Raw genomic sequence first — 19,824 nt, 5'->3', positions numbered from 1 at the left:
TAGTATATAACGTCAAGGGAAAAGGAAGACGAGCAGAAAGTAGTATTTCCAAATAGGGAGAGAGGGAAAGAAAAGGAGCAGAAGGGAATGAGTGGACAGGAAGGGTGCAAGGGGGGTGCCTCATCTAGAAGTTAACAGATGGAACAAAGAGGAGGTTGATGAGCACCAAGCAGGATATGCATAGCAAATCAGAATGTATGATACTCTGATTTTCTGTATTGCATGAAGGTAGGTCCATGCCTGTAGTAATGGTGCCCCAAGACGAATCAGTCCTTACTGATGGAGTGGGTACATTATGTTTTTTTTACATAACAAGAAAGCATGGGGCCCAGCTTTTGTTACATGCCCTGATAGTGGCTCTCAGTTGTGGGGTAGGACTATCCTTTTGCTAGATAAATATCACTTTTTTTAAAGATGATTTTGAAGGTTGGGTAAATATGTATGTTTCCACCTGCAAGGTATCTTGCATCTGGCTGCTGTGAGGATATGGTTGAATTAGCGTTGTGTCAGATCTCGGACTACAGAATGCTTTGCCCAGGGTGCATACAGACCTTTTTTGCCCCACAGCTTTCCTCTCTAGAGAGGAGAAAAAGATGCAATGATTACTATGCTCAGTTGCTTCAGATAGTGCGACCCGGAGAAGAAGAAAATTGACGCAGGGTCGGCATGACTAGGGGAGGAACAGGTCTGGGGAAGGGTTAACAAATAAGGAGTTTGTGGGGGGTAGGGACGTTCTCTTACCTGATTGGTGGATTTGGGGGGCTGTGGTCAGGGGATGTAGTTCAGGCTAGGGATTATGGGTAATCAGTCTGGAAAATCTTGGCGCTCCCACATGGTTGGTTGTTGGTGGTTCTCCCAGGAGCTAGGTCTCCTGGGGGAAAGTCAGAATGTGGAAATCGCAACGTCTTCGAGCCGGATGGGGCACGGCTGAGGACATGGTCAGTAATAACAAGCAAAAATGTGATTTAAGGACACCCAAAGACCCCCTCATGGTTAAAATTGTTTTTGGTTTATCAATTGTTTAATAAAGGGCTGTTGTGGCTGTTTAAACCCATGCCATGCAGTGTTGTGTTTGCTCCAGTTTTAGCAAGTCACAGCCCCCCCAAGTATCTTTTACCTCCACAGAGGAGAGCAATGCAGGTGGAGGCACCTAAAAAGTGGTAACAGTGATTGGCTACCACAGTTATCACATGATCTGGAGTCGGTCCTCCCAGCTCCCAGTTACTAGTAACTATTGGTGACATCTTGGTTTTTGTGCTGGAGGTGAGCAATTGAGCATGCTTTCAGCACAAACACAGGTACTTTTATAGCACCATCAGTCCACTTCCACAAGGCTGCACATGTGTATACACTAGGAAGGAACGATTTAAAGTGTAAGTTTAGCTAAAAAGAAAAAAAACCTGAAAAAAGCACAAGAGACATATAACTTAGTCAGTAGGATGTGTCACTTGTGCTGATTCCTCTATTAGTAGATATCCTCCTCCATCCATGCAACAAGCCACCATCTAAGGTGCTGTCACAGGCTCTCATCAGAAGTACCTGACTATGCCCGCTTGTACCTAGGGACTATGTTCCTGGTCCCCCTCTGAGTGTTGTGGTTCAATCTGCCAGCCCCTATATCACTACTGTTTCTGGGGGGCTGATCGAACCACAGAGTATGGGAGGGGTCAAGAAATCCGACACGCTCAGAAGTGTGTCCGATGCAAAAGATTCTTCATGAAGCAGCAGCTCTTTAATACCGAGATTGATCGCAAGAGCATATTGGCACGTTCCCTGTAACTGCACAGCGATTGTAACGTCATGTTTATATGTTTTAATAAACATGTCATACTTGCCTCCTCTGTTTAGTGGTTTTGCACAGGGAAGCCACAATCCTCCTCTTCTCAGCTCCCCTCGCTGGAGCTCCTGGCCCTTCCTCTTCTTTGTATGCCACCATAGGAAGCTGCTTTTTATGATGGCACATGTGTGGCCCAATCCCGAGACCTACTGTGTGTGTGTTTAAAGACATGTACAATGTGGCTTGATGCCCCCCCCCCCCCATCACTGGATTTGATTGACAGCAGCAGGCTCCAATGGCTCCCGCTGCTCTCTCGGAGTACAATGAGAAGAAAGAGCGAGAGCAGTGCCTGATTGATACCAGGCCCATTCGAATTTGTGCCTTGCAGTAATATGTGGTAAATTGCAATTACGCAAAATATGCTAATGAGCGATTTGCAGCATAGTGCCATTGATCTTGTATGCCACCTTGATGCACTGAAATAGTACTGTACAACATCCCTGCACTTCATTACATCACTTCGTTTAGTATTTGGCGTGATCAGTCTAATAAAATTATCAAGTTTTTAGCCAATTGAATTGACATGTGCAGATCCCTCACTTTACCATTTGGCTTGTCCAAAAACTAGATTACCTTTTGCATTATTTTTCCGTTTGAAGAGGAGTTTGAAAAAAAGGTTACTAATAAGTGTTGCATGCATCAGTAAAGTCTTTGGGGGTGTCAGCACAAGTTCTTTAATTTCAAGACTGTACTTGCACCACAGGGTTATAAGAGTGAAACTCTACTCTATTTGGCAATTGTACAAAAGCATATTGTATCTTTTTTTTTTTTTTCATATGCACTTATGTACTTTTCAGAATCCCACCATGAATACCGCCCAATGTCTTTGCGCCATATTAATCCTTCATATGTCCTTGTCTCTTACAGTCTGCAGTCTTACCCTTACGAAATGAATCCGCCTCCAGCCGAGTCGAGCTCCAGGAAATACTCCGACCCTTTTTCAATGAGTGATTTCTGGCTAGAAGTGGAGAACATCGAGCAGATGCGTGGATCTGATGGAGAGGAGAGCAGTTCCTCTGAACCCAGCACCCTAGAAGGTACATGATATTCTAGATAATCTAACGGTATGCTAGATTAATGGAGTGAATTGTATACAATGATATTTCTCCACTGCTGCATACATCAAGTCTGTATGTGAATACAGATGTGTAGATAGCCCGTGTACATCATAAATCCAAAGTGATTTAAAGAGGAAGTGAAGGCAAAAAAAAAAAAAACACACCCTGTAAGGCAAAGGCATAATGAGCTAGTATGCATAGGTCCTCCGTCTTCCTCTTCGCCGCTGCCATGTATCCTGGAGCGACTTCCGGGTCTCGCTGCTCCAGCACTGTGATACGCCGGAGCCGCGATGATGTCACTCCCGCACATGTGCACGGGAGCCGACACTCGTGGCATATCGCCGCGATCTGCGGCCTGCCCAGTGCGCCTACGCACCGCTGACAGCGTTGCTCTCTTCGGGTAAATATCTCCTAAACCATATAGGTTTAGGAGATATTTCTTGGACCTACAGGTAAGCCTTAATCTAGGCTTACCTGTAGGTCAAAGTGGTTTGTAAGGGTTTACAACCACTTTAAAATGCTCCATATATTTTATACTAGATTGCAGCACTGTACAAACATGCAAGTATTTTTGTGTATAAGTGTACTGTATGTTGGGCCAAAAGTTTTGCAAAGGAAGAGTTAGAACCCTGTCAGTTTTCACTGTTGTCTGACTCTTCATTTGAGAGATTTTCACTGACTGTGGTTTTACCAAACTGGAAAATGAGGGAAAAATCTGTAACAGGAACACAGACAAAAAAAAAATCTGACGAGATTTACTGTAGATTTCCCCTGGGGGAAAAAAGTGTTTTTATTTCTGGCTTTATTGCAGTTGGAGATTTTTCCTTACTTCCTGTCTGATAAAATGTTAACAGAACAGGAAGTGAGATCTGCATATCTTCCCCACTCTACTTGAAACAAAAACATCTGGTTTGATATCAACTCTTATTGAACAGGTGTTTGTTTTTCCTAATTAAAGTTCACCTTTTTGGAATGTATTACATGTTCCACCTATATTTAGTGTGGAACATGTAACATGTTTCAGCTCCTGCTGCCTCTTCACCCTGATCCACCTCTCAGTGTGACAGCGAATGGGGAATCTTCTCTCTGCACCCACTGTTACATCATCCATTCAGTTTTCTGCAAACAAATCAACTACAAGTTCCTTCAGCCACCACTACAGAGAGCTTGTAGTTCTGAATAAACTGCATGAGTTCATTCACAACTGCAGCTTTTAAACTGAAAGCCTGAATGGAGGTAAGAGCTGAAAGCTGCAGGGCTTGTGAATGGAGGTAAGGGCTGAAAGCTGCATTGCTTGTGAATGGAGGTAAGGGCTGAAAGCTGCATTGCTTGTGAATGGAGGTAAGGGCTGAAAGCTGCATTGCTTGTGAATGGAGGTGAGGGCTGAAAGCTGCATTGCTTGTGAATGGAGGTAAGGGCTGAAAGCTGCAGGGCTTGTCTGCAAAAGCCTGACATTTTGCACTCCTTTTTAAGCTCCTGCAGGAAAAAATAATAAATGCACTTATTTTCTGCAAACATATGTGCATGTATTCAGCGGACGTCTCATTTAAACAAGAGCATAGTGGGGGGGGATTTAATCAAATTGGAGCAGCTAGAATTTGAGGCAGCTGTGCATGGCCAGCAATCTGCTTCTATCCTCAGCTTGTTTGGTTAAGCTATATTTTAGAGAGCACATGTTTTGAGTTATATTTGTATTGTCCCAAAATTTTACAGTTGTCACTGGAACATGAATCCGGTACGTTCTCTAGTGGGGACACTTGTCCCTCATATTGAGAAGGGAAGGAATATCTTTCCAAGTGACACAGGGAAAAAAAAAAACCCTGAATGCAGTTTAAACCCTTTCCTACGTTTTAACCCCCCCCCCCCCCCCATACTTGTAATACTTTTAAGCACCGCCGACCCGGCCACTTCATTCTTCCATTTACAGTCCTCTGTGAATGGGAAACCACAAGTCCCAGCAGCCTTTGCGGCTCTCGGCTTGTAATTTCAGTGAACTACAATGACACTGCTGAGTGCTCTGGTAGGTCGTTCATTCATTCTTTCTGTCAGTGTGTATTTGTCGGCCCGTACAAGGTACGAGCAGACAAATACACCGAGAAGTCTGTGGGAGTCCTGAATGGCACCCGCAATCTGCTGATCATGTTGCAATGCTTTCCAGGCTCTAAGTAATAAAATAAATAATTGCACATTTTACCGGAAAAAAGATGTGCATTTATAATTATTATTTTTTTTAATCCTTTAATGTCTGGAAATTGGCTTTAAAGCCTGGTACACACTAGCAGTTTTTTTTTCCGTTCAACCCAGCAGGCTGGAAAAAAAAAAAAGAGCTCAGGAGGAGTTGATGTACTAATAACCCAATGTTAGTACAGCGATCTCCCCCCGCTGAGCTATTGTGCCCCCCCCCCCCCCCCCCCCGCCTAATCCCTTGCTGCTGAAGGCTCTTTCCTTGCTAGAAGGGTTGCCAACTGTTATAATATTAAAGGACAGTTTGCAAAATCCGTGATTTTTACATTTGTCCGTTACAGACCTTCAATCTGGATGTCCATAACGGACATTCACAGACAGATGTAAAAATCACGGATTTTACTAACCATCCGTGAATTTTCTGACCGTTTTGCAACCCTGTGGACAATAGCCCTGCACTTTACTTGAGTTTGTCAATTGACCACCCACAACCCAGAGCTTCAGAGAGGAGCGTTGGGCGCCAGCTGCGAGGAGAGCGAAAGATAAGTAAAAAGTCTTTCTGGTACCCTATGCATTAATGAACATTTTAACCCTTGCAACGTGAGAGAAGCCCCACTATAAGGATCTATTTACATTTTTCATAAAATTCAGCTTTAAACCCGTAAAAATCGATTTATTTATGTTGCCATTTCTGGCCTCTGCATGGTGATGTAGTGTTTCAATATTTTCCAAGTCGCTGACCAGGAACAAGGGTGCAGATTAGAACGTCTGCCTTCTGTGTGATTTTACTGTTTATAAGTGTGTTTTAGGTCAGTGATTTCAGTATAGTGAAGGATTTTACATTAGTTGTGCAATGATGTCCATTGGAATGGGTAAAAAGGTTATGAGCTATATCAGAATATTGCAGCCATGTGTAAGAATGCCTTCAGGATCAGCTCAAATTAATGTAAACCTTGTTTTAATTGTAATGTTTCTATTTAAAGTTTGTAATTGTGTATATACTATTTAATTTAACTTTAATGGCATCCCAGTCTTAGTCTGTTGGGTTCAATATTAAGTTGGTCCACCCTCTACAGCTCCAAGAGCTTCAACTATTCTGGGAAGGCCGTCCACACGGTTTAGGAGTGTTTCTATGAGAATGTTTGACCATTCTTCCAGAAGCGCATTTGTAAGGTCAGGCACTGATGTTGAACGAGTAGGCCTGGCTTGCAGTCTCTGCTCTAATTCATCCCACAGATGTTCTATCGGGTTGAAGTCAGGACTCTGTGCAGGCCAGTCCAGTTCCTCCACCCCAAACTCGCTCATCCATGTCTTCATGGACCTTGCTTTGTGCACTGGTCCAAATCATTTGGTGGAGGGGGGATTATGGTGTGGGGTTGGTTTTTAGAGGTTGGGCTTGGCCCCTTAGTTCCAGTGAAGGGAATTCTTAAAGCATCAGCATAAGACAATTTCATACTCTCAACATTATGAGAACAGTTTGGGGATGGCCCCATCCCATTCCAACATAACTCCCCACTAGTGCACAAAACAAGGTCCATAAAGACATGGATGAGCGAGTTTGGTATGGAGGAACTTGACTGGCCGGCATAGAGTCCTGACCTTAACCCGATAGAACTTCTTTGGGATGAATCAGAGCAGAGACTACGAGCCAATCCTTCTCGTCTACATCAATGCCTTCCCTCACAAATACACTTCTGGAAGAACGGTCAAACATTCCCATAGACACACTCCTAAACCTTGTGGACAGCCTTCCCAGAAGAGTTAAAGCTGTTATAGCTGCAAAGGGTGGGCCAACTCGATATTGAACCCTACGGACTAAGACTGGGATGCCATTAATGGTCATGTGTGTGGAAAGGCGGACGTCACAATACTTTTGACAATTTAGTGTATGTCTAATATGTTGTTAAACTTTATCACTGGTTTGGGTGCTGTGAACTGATCTGTTTCATTTTGTTATTAGAGGGAGAGGCAGAAGCAGACTGGCTGCAGGACACCGGTCTTTCTCCTCTCATCGGTGACCCCAGTCCAACAGAAGGCAATGTGCTCATTTTGTCGACCCTTACCCGAACGCAGACTGCGGCTGTACAGCGCCGACTCGACAGCTATAGCCGCTCTCTTCGGAAACGTTACAAGCAGCCAATACGAGATGTCCGGGAAGTGTTCCCTGCAGTAAGTACTACCAACTCAAATGTTGTGTACACACAACCGGACTTTCCGACAGACTAGGTCCAAAAGGATTAGTCCGTCGGACAATCCGATCATGTGTGGGCTGGTCCGATTTTTTTGTTTTTCAAAAAAAAAAAAAAAAAATCACAGACCTAGAAATAGAATATGTTTTCAAATCTATCGGACTAAAATCGGGAAAACCGTTTGTCTGTATGCTGGTCCGACGGACCAAATACGACGCAAGGGAAGCTATTGGCTACTGGCTATTGAACTTCCTTGTTTAGTCCCGTCTTACATCATCACTTTCAAAACTAACGGACTTACGAAACGACTTAGTCCGTTCGTGTGTGGGCAAGTCCGTTTGTTTGGAAAGTCTGTCGGGAAGACCATCGGGCCTAGTCTGCCAGAAAGTCCGGTCGTGTGTACGCGGCAATACAGTTCTTCCTAATACAAGATTTATTTTCTACCCCTGTTATTTGAATGGTTTTCTGACCTTTCATGGTTCTGTGATGTGGATCTTTACATTTTTACATATAACGACCATTCATGCACACTGCTATTGTATTGGAGAGAGCTATCGTTTTATAGCAAAGGTGTGTTTTATACGGCATTGGGGTTGATTTACTAAAACTGGAGCATGCAAAATGTGGTGCAGCTCTGCCTAGAAACTATTCAGCTTCCAGGAATTTTTGTCAAAGCCTAATTGAGCAAGCTGGAGTTGGACGCTGATTGGCTACCATGCATAGCTGCACCAAATTTTGCCCATTCCAGTTTTAGAAAATCTCCCACATTGGTTTGGTTAATTCTAAAGTAACTTCAGTGCTAAAGTGTAGTCATGCTTTTACTCTTGTGAAGTCATTTATATTGTAGGACAAGGCTGTACATCAGCCATTCTCAACTAAGGTTCCTCCAGAGGTTGTTAGGGGTTCCTTGAGCTGTAGCTGATTGACCTCCCATTTGATGGTGCCTGCATAGATCTGGGTCCATTGGCACTAGGGCAGAGGCAGTTGCATGACACTAATTGTCTCTTTAGCCATCTGTAAGAGGGGAATTCTTGCCATGAGCCACCTGACCACTAATTGGTTTTGAGATGGGGTTCCACGAGACCTGACAATTATTTCAAGGCTTCCTCTGTGGTAAAAAGGTTGAGATAAGCATGGCACCTAAACTTCTAATCCTATCAAGATTAAGTCCTGCATCTTCCTGGCACAAAACTTGTCACCTGCCATTTAACAGTCAAATGGCAGAATTTCAGTGGGCAGTGGTGGTTAACATTTGAACGATGAGTGGTGATTAGTGACTGAAGCGGTTGGGGCTTAACTTCAACTTATAGAGAAGTTGAGCTTAAAGTGTTTGTAGACCCTTACATAAACCCAGTGAAGTGACTAGACTGGTGATACAGAGATCAAAAAAGCCTTTCTACATACATTGTATCTGTTTATTATCTGTAGTCTGCTCTTCTCTACATCCTTTCAAAGTGGTGAGTTTTAAAGCTGGTCTGAGAGTTCAGAAAAAAGGGGGTGGAGAGCTGAACTTGCACTCTGCAGAGCTCCGTGAGGAGAGCTTTGACAGCTGATTGGAGGGAAGAGACCCCCCCCCCACACACAACCCCCTTCACACAGGAGGCTGAGGCTGTCAATCAGCTGGAGTTCCCTCCCCTGTCAGCAGTTTTTTCGGTTGGTGTCAGGAAAACTTGTCATAAGTGATTCATACTGATATCATAGGAATGAAGCAGCAGACAGAAATTACAATTGGTGCTCTTAACTGAGACAAGTACACACTATAGAGGGATAGAATTTGTTCATATTTCATGCCTGAGGTTTACAACCACTTTAATGTAGAGCTGGGGCCTCGGATCCAAGTAAGCTCTAAAGGAACACTGGGATCAGTCTGGAGAACAACATAGGAGCTTGCAGGGACCATAGGTAGGGGCGCCACCTGTCCGGGATTCACCCGGACAGTTCGGGTTTTGAATTATGTGTCCAGGTTTCAGTCCACCTGAAACCCAAACACAATATTCAGAAAGGAATGTAGCTCAGAAAAGTACCTGATAGGAGCATGAGGGTGCACTATGCACGCCACATTACTATTCTCTTTGTGGAAAGGTGTCCCAGGTCTTTTACAATCCTATACAGTATGCTAAAAAAAAAAAAAAAAATTGCGGTGTGCCACTAAAGTGTTTGGATTTGGCTTGAAGAAAAAGTGGCAACCCTAACCATAGGGCACCTACAAAGGGTACCCAGCATTGTTGTCATCTTGGAAACTCTTTAGTCCAGGTCAGGTTCACTTGGACGGTACAGTCAATATTGGAGGCAGGACTTGACAGTAATCTCTGTGTGCCCTAGAACTTTCTTTAGGAAGAAAAAATGGATTCCCCTTTTTCCACATTTTTTTTTTTTTTTTTTTCTTTTTTCTTCATGTCTACAGGGTTGCTTTATTTGAGGTTAACAGGTCAGTCTATCAAAAACCTATATATCAGTTATTGATGGATTTTGGAAGGCTGGCTCATCGACTGGTTTCTTCTATCTTGGGGGAAGACACTCTTACACTTTATGTAATATACATGTAAAATAAATGAATCTAAGATGTGAAGGATGTAAAATAACCAGAGTGGATGGGCGAACCAGGGAACTAAGTCTCCTTTTTTCTTCATCCTCAAACAGGACGATGTCTTGGAGGAAAGAGACACAGATGATGACAATAAAACGGAAGACAACAGAAGTAGCACCAGGGACCCTCCAAAATGTAAACCTACCACTTTGTTTATATTTCCTTTGGATTTTTGAACTGATTTTGTAAAATAATTCTACATTGTGCTCATTTATTTCATTTCCATAAAGTTCAATATATTTCTAGATAATGCTTTATTTTATATGTAAGACTATTGCAACTTTCAAGCTGAAACCTCAATTTTTTTAAATATGTATAAGAAAATGTAATTTGAACTATGGAGCTTCAAAATGAATAAGTAAGGAAAAATCATTTTTTAATGAGCTAAAAAAATACTTATTAGGAGATCAATTTAAATTCTTAAAGAGATCCTGTCCCTTCTCATTTAATTTGTGGTGTACTTAGTTCCCTTGGTGCCCAGTGTCCGGGTACAGAGCAAATATTATTATTCTCTCTGTTTGCTAATTATTCTAAGGTGTTTATATCCCTGAATGCAATAAACCAATATGAGTTTGACTCCGAAGTTGGTTTGCATAATACAAGTTGTTTATAGCGGTCTTTCCCGGCATAAGGGGGCTAAAAAAGTTGCTAATTTTTTACCTAAAGGGCAACTCCACTTTTTGGGGAAAAATAAATAAAATAAATGCATCTACAATTGTAATTAGACGTTATTAAAAATGACTTTTGGGGGCTAAAGCTGCTAGCGGTAATTATTGTGTTCTGATTGGGAAGGCCCCTGTGTCGCCCCCTGCTGGCAGAACACAATATCTCGGCAGGAGGGATTCCCCCATCAACACTGACTATATCGATTGATTTGGAAGGAAAGAAAATCAAATCTGTGGCCTGCTTAAGTGGGTGTCAGTTTGAGGCACATTAGGTAGACGCCCTTTCTGATGGTAACCTGCTTGATAAACACCCCCCCCCCCTTTCGTGCATTACAACCAAGCATCTGATTCAGATTTCAGCAAAATCACAATGTATTTATTTATTTTAACAGCTACTCACAGCCTACTGAATAGACGCTCCAGTGCATCTAATGTTTTTGATACAGAAGTGGCATATTCAGAACAAGCGACATTTGGACAAAATGAAGACTGCAAACTGGAATGCAAACCAGAAAAACTGCCTGTAAGATTCATATATTGTCATATATTGTCTCAACAAAATATGTATTTAGTTGCTTAAAGTGGAGGGCCACCCAAAAAAAAAAATAATAATAATTATAATTGCATTAATAAAATAAAAAATAAAAAAATAAACTTCACTTACCTGAAACGCTGTTGCTAGGCAGTCTTCCTAATCTGCCTCTTCCTATTCTTGCGCTTCTTCCTCTTCGGTGAGCGGCCCCATTGCCTTCTGGGACATGTGTGTGTGTCCCAGAACACAATGGGGCCATTTACAAAGCGCCGCGTGACTCACGCATGCGCAGTAGGAAACGGGCAGTGAAGCTCGGGGAGACCGACATTGCGGGATCGTTGGACAGGTAAGTGTCTGAAATGGATATTTTGATGATAGGCAACTCCTATCCTCATATTGATTAGTGTTTCCAAATTAATAACTACTGCAGTAGGGAACAGACCCAAAAGATACGCTCAGCATCTTTCCAAATAACCGTTCTCCTTTATTATGACGCATTTGAAGGCTTTTATACACATGATTACGTAGGTATCCCATTAATATTACAATTGTACGTTTATGGTAACAAGGGGCGTTACATAGGCAGGCTAATTCTAATCTGGACTTGAAAGAATGCAAAACATGTACTGAAAACATTGTTAGTGCCGTGTGCACAGTGAGGGCATTGTGCAATACATATAAAATAGAATACAATTATATACACAACCTACAAATTTCCATTACATGTCCTTATTAAAAGTCAGCAGCTACAGTGAAAAAATAAAAAATAAAAGGATTGGCCCGGAAACGCCTCTTTAAGCTGTACCTGTGGGCAGAACGTGGTTAATAAAGTGGCACATAGAGTGAAAAGGAGGTACTTCCAGGAGTGTGCACATTCACCCACTTCCTCACATATAGTTTCTCCTAGTCTTCCCTGGGAGCCCTGAAACATGAAGAACTTTTTTATGCAAATAAGTTATCAAGCCCCAAAAGTCATTGGATTTTTGGCTCAACCCCTCACTTCCTGTGATCCGCTATTGGTTAGTTCGGACTATGTGTTTGAGTGTCTCTGGGGCTTTAAAGGCCCCAACTTTCTCCAGCCACTTGGGGACCACCCACCATGGATATATGTCGCTACTTTGATGTTAAATACCGGGGTTATGGCAGCAGATAGCTGCCATAACCCCGGTATTTTTTTTAAAATGCAGGAGGTCTATTTTAACACAAAAGTGGTCTCAGAGGCGGATTGGCAGTGAGATCACTTTTATGGGTGGGTGGGAGAGGTGCCCCTTCCTCTCCTGCCACTTACTGTTAGATTCGGAGACCCGTCATATCTGTTAATGGAAGTGACCTTACCATCAAAAATTGCTTACTGTGCATGTGCATTGCATTCCAATAGGTTTCCTATTCTGACAGAACACAAAGGCGGCAGCAGACATCTTGTTACACCCAAGCAAGTCTGGAATTTCTCACTTATTTTAGCAGTAAAGTCAGCTTATATAGTGGAATACAGTATTATAAATCTGGGATACTGTTTTCTCATTTAAATTTAAAAGCAAGCAGAAAGGCTGCAGTCTGAAAGTGGCGACAGCCATCTTAGTACACCCCACATTACTCAGTTCCAAACTGATAGTCCTAAGGGCCCAATGACATTTTTGAACACCCTGACTGTCGCATTGATATAGTGTATTTTAGTATATGTAAGCTCAGTTTACTGCTAAAATAACTGTGACATTGAAGACTTGCCTGGGTGTAACAAGATGGCCGCTGCTGCCTTCGTGTTCTGTCAGATTAGGAAACCTATTGGAACACATAGTGGCCATGCAGGAACGCATGCGCAGTAAGCAAATTTTGTTGGTAGCATCACTTCTGTTAACTAAATCTGACGGGTTGCCTAATCTGACGGAACACCAGAGCCATCGGTAACGGCGGAAACGGGATGGAGGGGCAGGAAGTCGAGTGAGGGCAAGAAGGCCCCCACTCAACTCTATGCCCTTGGAAGACCAGAGCGACGTCAAGTCACTTCCACCCTCTGGCCTTAAAGGGACAATTTTTATTTATTTTTTTATTGCTTTTAAGTGTACATGGAAGATCTGAGGTCTTTTTGACCCCAGATCTCGCATTAAAGAGGTCCTGTCATGCTTTTTTTTTTCTATTACAAGGGATATTTACATTCCTTGTAATAGGAATAAAAGTGATCAAACTTTTTTTTTTTATTTTTTTTAAAGGGACTGTGTAAAAAAAAAAAAACGAATTTTTTTTTTTAAAGCGCCCCATCCCTGCGAGCTTGCACACAGAAGCGAACGCATATGCAAGTTGCGTCCCCACATATGTAAATGGTGTTCAAACCACACATGTGAAGTATCGCCGCGATCATTAGAACGAGTGCAATAATTCTAGCCCAAGACCTCCCCTGTACCTCTGGTACTTAAAAATCTCCATAGGTGACGTTTAAAAATGTATACGGGTTTAAAGTTTGTCGCCGTTCCACGAGCGTGCACAGTTTTAAAGAACGACATGTTGGGTATCAATTTACTTGGTGTAACATTTATAGAAAAAAATTGGGCTAACTTAACTATTGGTTTTTATTTTTTTTAATTTTTTTTTTTTATTCCAAAAAATTGCGTTTGTAAGACCTCTGCGCAAATACGGTGTGACATAAATATTTCAACAATCTCCATTTTATTCTCTAGAGTCTCTGCTAAAAAAAAAATATATATATATATATATATATATATATATATATATATATATATATATATATGTATATATATATATATATATATATATGTATATGTGTGTGTGTGTGTGGGGGTTCTTGGTAATTTTCTAGCAAAAATACTGATTTAAACTTGTAAGCAACAAGTGTCTGAAATAGGCTTGGTCCTTAAAGCGGTTGTATTGCCCGCTTGGTCATTTTTACCTACAGGTAAACCTAACATAAGGCTTAACTGTAGGTAAAATGAATATCTCCTAAACCTGCACAGTTTAGGAGATGGTCACCCTTCATGCAGCCTCTGACGTCCGGTCCAGCGGCTTGTGTTGGAGTGGAGGAATCCCGTGCACATGCCTGCGAGCCCGGAAGAGAAGCAGGGGGAGCATGTCGGCCCCCTCGGCGGTGATTGGCAAGCTGTGGGTTTACTACCGATTTAAGTGGCTAGAAGACGATAGGACCCTGGGAAGTGTGCTAAACATTGGAAGTCAATATTTTCTACTCATAACTTTTCATTAAATTGGTTGTAAACCTCAAACATGAAATATGAAGTTTTGTAACAGCTGGAGGTCCGCTAATTACATATCCCTGCTCCTATAGTGTGTAGTAGTCTCAGTTGAGAGCAATAAGTGTCATTTCTGTCTGCTGGTTCCTTCCTCTGCTATCAGCATGAATCTCTTCCGACGCATTTTCCTGGCACCGAGAGAAAAAAGGTGACAGGGGAGGGACCTCCAGCTGATTGACGGCATCAGTTCTGTTCCTGCCTGCTGTGCAAAAGGGGGTTGTCGCTTCCCTCCAATCAGCTCTTAGAGCGCTCCTTGCTGAATTCTGCAGATTATGACTTCAGCTCTCTGTCCCCTTTTTTCTGCCCACTCAGACAAGCTGTATAAATTCTGGACTTTGAACGGATATAAAGAGGAGAAGATAAATGGGTACAACTTATGTAGGAGGATTTGCTTCATCTCTGTTTATCACCTGATGCCAGTCATTTTACTGGATATATGTGAGGGTTTACAACCACTTGAAATTAGGTGGATTATTCTAATTATGTTTGCGGTCAGCCTACTTTGAAGGCCTGATCTAGATCAAGCCACAAGTTTTGCTGAACAGCATGCAATAGAGGGAGAACACATCCCTATGCTCCCCTGCAGCCTTGATTCACCACTGCAGGTCAGGGGTCGTCCATGTGCTGTTGCTCCTTCATTGTCTAGTCTCGGAGTGAGGTGAGTATTATACCAGGATGTGTTGTTTTTATACATCCTGCCAAATTCTTTGGCAGGCATGCAATTCACAAATATGTGTTTTGTGTATTAAGCGGTGTGCCTGGTGTTTTAGCCTAATGGCTTCTTCCGTGCCTGTGCAAATGATTTGTACTTTTCTTACAAACTTGTAACTTGAGGCTCACCCAAGCCCCACTGCTGTTCTAGTTACTGTAAGTTCTCAGATATTTGACATTCTGCAATTGGGAATTTTGTATATCGTATCCCTAAGCCCCGGGTCACACTGCCACGATTTAAAGCCGCATCATTCTAATCGATGAAACTCAAGATATAAAAAAAAAAAAAAATATATATATATATATATATATATATATATATATATATATATATATATATATAATGATTTTATATATATATATATATATATATGATTATATATAGTTCGGTTGAATAAAGACACGAGTCTATCTAGTTCATATACTAGGGCAAATTTAGAACAGAAGCCAATTAACCTACCTGCATGTCTTTGGAGTGTGGGAGGAAACCGGAGTACTCAGAGGAAACCCACGCAGGCAAAGGGAGAACATGCAAACTCCAGGCAGATAGTGTCGATATATGGGATTTGAAGTAATTTTCTAGCAAAAAATATGGATTTTAACTTGTAAGCAACAAGTGTCAGAAAAAGGCTTAGGCATGAAAGGGTTAATACCGCTTTAATTGTAAGTGCTTCTGCATTTTCGGATTTCTTGGTCCCCCTGGAAAGTCCTACAAGCACTTATTGAGCCTGCCAGTGAAATCAGCCTAATGCAGCTAATGATGTTGGTGTGGCAACAATGCTGCACTACTCCTGAATTCAGAGCAGAGTTGCCACCCTCATGTAAGCTGTGCCTCCTCGCACTATAGTGCTATGAAAAAAAATCAGAAGGTGATTTGGCTGTTGGTGTTGTCGCTGCTGATTCCCAAGCCTGTAGCTTGTTGGTCCGCACTTGGCCACATCTATACATGTTTAGCACCTGCTGTATGAATGTATTGGGGTGCCATCTTCAATGAATAGAACCACAATGCATGTTGTATTGTGTTAACGTGCATTATCTTAGTGTGATGTTGTATCACATCAGTGTGAATGGGTCTATAAGGTGGTGGGACAAAGTGGTTGCAAACCTGTACTATCTTATGATGTTTTTATTTATATTTACATATATCTCTCCATTTAAATGATAATATGATTCATATCCTTTGTTTACACAGCGTTTTCATATCCAAAAGGGACGGCTTGGGATGACACGGGTATCGGACCTTTCTTCACCGGATATGAAGCAGGTGCCCACAATGGCACTTATAGAGCTGACCGCTCTTTGTGATGTTCTAGAACTAGACCTGAAAAGGAACAAAACCCCCAAGCGTAAAACTAGTGGTAGGAAACTACTTTGTAGTCATTTTGTTAAGGGTAAACTATAAAGCTGTGGGGTCAGTTTTTGTTTGTTTTAAGTTCATATTATTGTGAACTTTAGATTTCCTTTGATCCGATGCTGCGTGTGTTTCTTGCTGGCTATGCAGTGAGTTCTCCTCCTCCGCTCTGAACAGAGAGCCTTGACTGTCAGTCACTGGCTCTCTGCTCTCCCCTCCAGCACTCACTGGAGCGCTGGGCTGTGGAGGGGACGGGAAGGGCTGGCTCAGCCTCTCAGTGGATCACTGAGAAGTTGATCCAGGCGCCGATCCAGGCTTCTGGGTGGATACCAACCATATGTTCGGGATCTTTTCAGAACCTGGACTGGCTCTGTGATGTCAGCCAACAGCGGGCTGTCAGTGATGTCGCGACGGGCTCTCGGGGATGTCGCGACGGGCTCTCGGGGATGTCGCGACGGGCTCTCGGTGACGTCGCGACGGGCTCTCGGTGACGTCACAGCGGGCTCTGTGATCTATGACGACAGCTGAAAATTGATCACAGGATTGCAGAACACACTGCACTACTGTGATCCATAGGGGAAGTATGGCCAAAGACTTCGTAAATTACTTGATACCCAGAGTGGATACTTTAACACCCCTCCCCTATTTGTACGGCACAGTTGTTTCAGTAATCATAAAATTATGCAAATACTTCTTCTGATGTCAAGAAGAGACACACATCTCGTGCTGAAATCAGGAGTATGTTAGGTGAATGCACTATGCAGAGTGATAGTGGAGAAGTGTCCCCTTGCAAAAGTGGACAGTGGAAAATGTCCCCCTTGTATGAATTGTCAATGCAAGTGCCCCTTTGCACTGGTGATCAGTGAGGGAGGGGCCTCCTTGCACTGGTTATCAGTGAGGGAGGGGCCTCCTTGCACTGGCGATCGGTGAGGGAGGGGCCCCCTTGCACTGGTGATCGGTGAGGGAGGGGCCCCCTTGCACTGGTGATCGGTGAGGGAGGGGCCCCCTTGCACTGGTGATCGGTGAGGGAGGGGCCCCCTTGCACTGGTGATCGGTGAGGGAGGGGCCCCCTTGCACTGGTGATCGGTGAGGGAGGGGCCTCCTTGCACTGGTGATCGGTGAGGGAGGGGCCTCCTTGCACTGGTGATCGGTGAGGGAGGGGCCTCCTTGCACTGGTGATCGTTGAGGGAGGGGCCTCCTTGCACTGGTGATTGTTGAGGGAGGGGCCTTCTTGCACTGGTGATCAGTGAGGGAGGGGCCTTCTTGCACTGATGATCAGTGAGGGAGGGGCCTCCTTGCACTGGTGATCAGTGAGGGAAAGGGCCTCCTTGCACTGGTAGTCAGTAGGGAAGGACCCCCTTGCTCAGTGTGGAAGGGTACCCTTGCATGTTGGCCAGTGAGGAAGGCCCACTACCTATTCATACACCATCACTCAGGTAATCAATCTGTCAAGAACAGCCTATATGGCACTATCATTGTCTATGAACATTGCATTCTCCGGTTGCTTGAACCCTGTATGGGCCACTTTCACTGCCTGAGGTTTTTTTTTTCCAGCAAAGCGGATAGGGACATAAAAGTAAAAACATGAAAATGAGCCACGAGTTCCATCTGCTGGCTGAATAAAAAAACCTTTTTTATTTTATCTTTCAGTCCTGAACATCATTAATAATCAATACAAATAAAGAAAAACCAAAGTACTGAAAAATCAAGTAGTAGTCTCTTTCCTCTGCTTAGTGTGCTCTGTTAGCAACTTGGATCTCAGTGCAGCCTTACAATTGGAGCCTCTATTTTACTGACCTGTTTCTCTCTTGTTTTATATCTTTGTTGTCTTTTAGTTATTTTATTTGTTGGCCCTTACATTTTATTTCTTGTGTATTTTTTCCCATGTTAGAAAGCAAACTTTTTGGGGTGCCGCTTACAGGTTTACTGGAACAGGACCGCAGGGTGATTTCCAATACGCAGGTCCCACTTATCCTTCAGGCGGTGAGTTCTCCTTGGTTAACTTTATAACTGTGTACAACAAAATTAAAATGCATTTTGGGTATTACTGAACGGATGGAGCATGTTTTCTTAATTCCTACCCCCGACTTGTGGCTGTATTGCCACACTAAAATCTGGAAAAATCCAGACCACAAATGATCATTAAATTCATGATAGTATTAAATGGAGCAGTGGCTGATTTGTGGCAATAACTGAAATTGAGGCTTTTTGTTGTCCTTCCTGCAGATTCTCACATGTTTGGAAAAGAAGGGCATAGATGTCCAGGGTATTTTAAGGATATCTGGCTCACAGGCTCGAATTAAGGTAACATTTTGTTTGTAATAGAAGTGGCTGCTTTATTTTATTGCCTTATTTATGAAATTAAATAAAAATAAATAAACAGAAATAACTGTACATTTTTTGTTCTGCAGGATTGGGTGCAAAAACGAATGTTAGTAGGCTATTGTTTCTCTCCAGGTCGAATGTTTATCATTCATACAGAATAGAGTGAATTGAAAAAATCTGCATAATGACCAATATATGGAGCTGACAATCATATTCAATACGTTTTTATCATCAGCTCCATCTAGTAGCCTTAATTCGGTATTTTCCAGATTCATGCAATTCCGTATGAATGAAAAACATTCAACCTGGAAAGAAATTAGCCTAATACCATTCATATTTGCCCTCATTCACACACAACAGATGTACATGTACCTTAACAGGACAAAAAGCTTTCTACTTTTATTTTTTTTATAAAAACAATATGTGTTTTGCTTAGTGGTTTTATACTTTATCATGACAAGCAGTCAGGAGCATTAATAATCTTTGTATCCTTCAAAGAAAGAGCTGGTATCATCTAAAATTTAATTTCTTTGTCAAGTGTTTGTTAATCGTACCCCATTGTTGGAGTCAGTGGAAGGAATAGTGCCCAATCATTGGCATTCGTGAGAATAGTGCCCCATTGTCGATATCAGTGGGATGAATAATGTCTCATTGTTGGTGTCAATGGGAAGAGTACTGCCCCATCATTGTGTTAGTGGGAGGAATAGTGTCCTGTTGAACTAAAGGTGGAGGTGTTTGGGACTTTAAATGAGGCACCTAAATAGGTGCCTCCATCCCTAATTTTATAATAGAAAAAGGGGGTACTTGGCACTTTATATGAGGAACGTGAAAGATACCGGAAACTTGGTAAAAAAAAGATAAAATAATGAAATAAAACATTTTATTAGACATGTACAATCATAACACAATAAATGTGTACATACAGGAGTAAGAAATTGTTTATTACATCTTTATACACACCCAAGTTGCATAAAATGTATTTATCTACATGGACATTAGTCATAACACTTGTGCAGTGTATAATGTTGTGAGCCTGTATTACTCCATATGATGTTCCATTGTTGTCATCAGTGGGAGGAATAGTGCCCCATCATTGGTGTCAGTGGGAGGAATAGTGCCCCATCGTTG

The 19,824-nt window shown here is 42.4% G+C and overlaps 1 protein-coding gene across 6 annotated transcripts in view; it reads left to right on the top strand.

The window, feature by feature from the left end:
* Positions 1 to 19,824, top strand: part of ARHGAP40 (Rho GTPase activating protein 40) — a 108,925-nt gene that overhangs the window by 76,036 nt on the left and 13,065 nt on the right. For all 6 annotated transcript variants that reach the window (XM_077459118.1, XM_077459120.1, XM_077459117.1 and 3 more), the window contains 7 exons: positions 2,705 to 2,874; positions 7,040 to 7,248; positions 9,909 to 9,990; positions 10,913 to 11,043; positions 16,213 to 16,378; positions 18,263 to 18,354; positions 18,598 to 18,675. In XM_077459118.1, coding sequence (XP_077315244.1) covers positions 2,727 to 2,874; positions 7,040 to 7,248; positions 9,909 to 9,990; positions 10,913 to 11,043; positions 16,213 to 16,378; positions 18,263 to 18,354; positions 18,598 to 18,675 — 906 coding nt within the window. In that variant the 5' untranslated portion in view covers positions 2,705 to 2,726. The remainder of the gene's footprint in view (positions 1 to 2,704; positions 2,875 to 7,039; positions 7,249 to 9,908; positions 9,991 to 10,912; positions 11,044 to 16,212; positions 16,379 to 18,262; positions 18,355 to 18,597; positions 18,676 to 19,824) is intronic.

Source organism: Lithobates pipiens, unplaced genomic scaffold (genome assembly GCF_037356315.1).
Source record: "Lithobates pipiens isolate NorthernLeopardFrog02 unplaced genomic scaffold, aLitPip1_a1.2 Scaffold_28, whole genome shotgun sequence".
Classification (NCBI taxonomy): Eukaryota; Metazoa; Chordata; class Amphibia; order Anura; family Ranidae; genus Lithobates; species Lithobates pipiens.
Note: the sequence above shows the minus strand (reverse complement) of the source record. Positions and strands in the feature narration are given on the sequence as shown.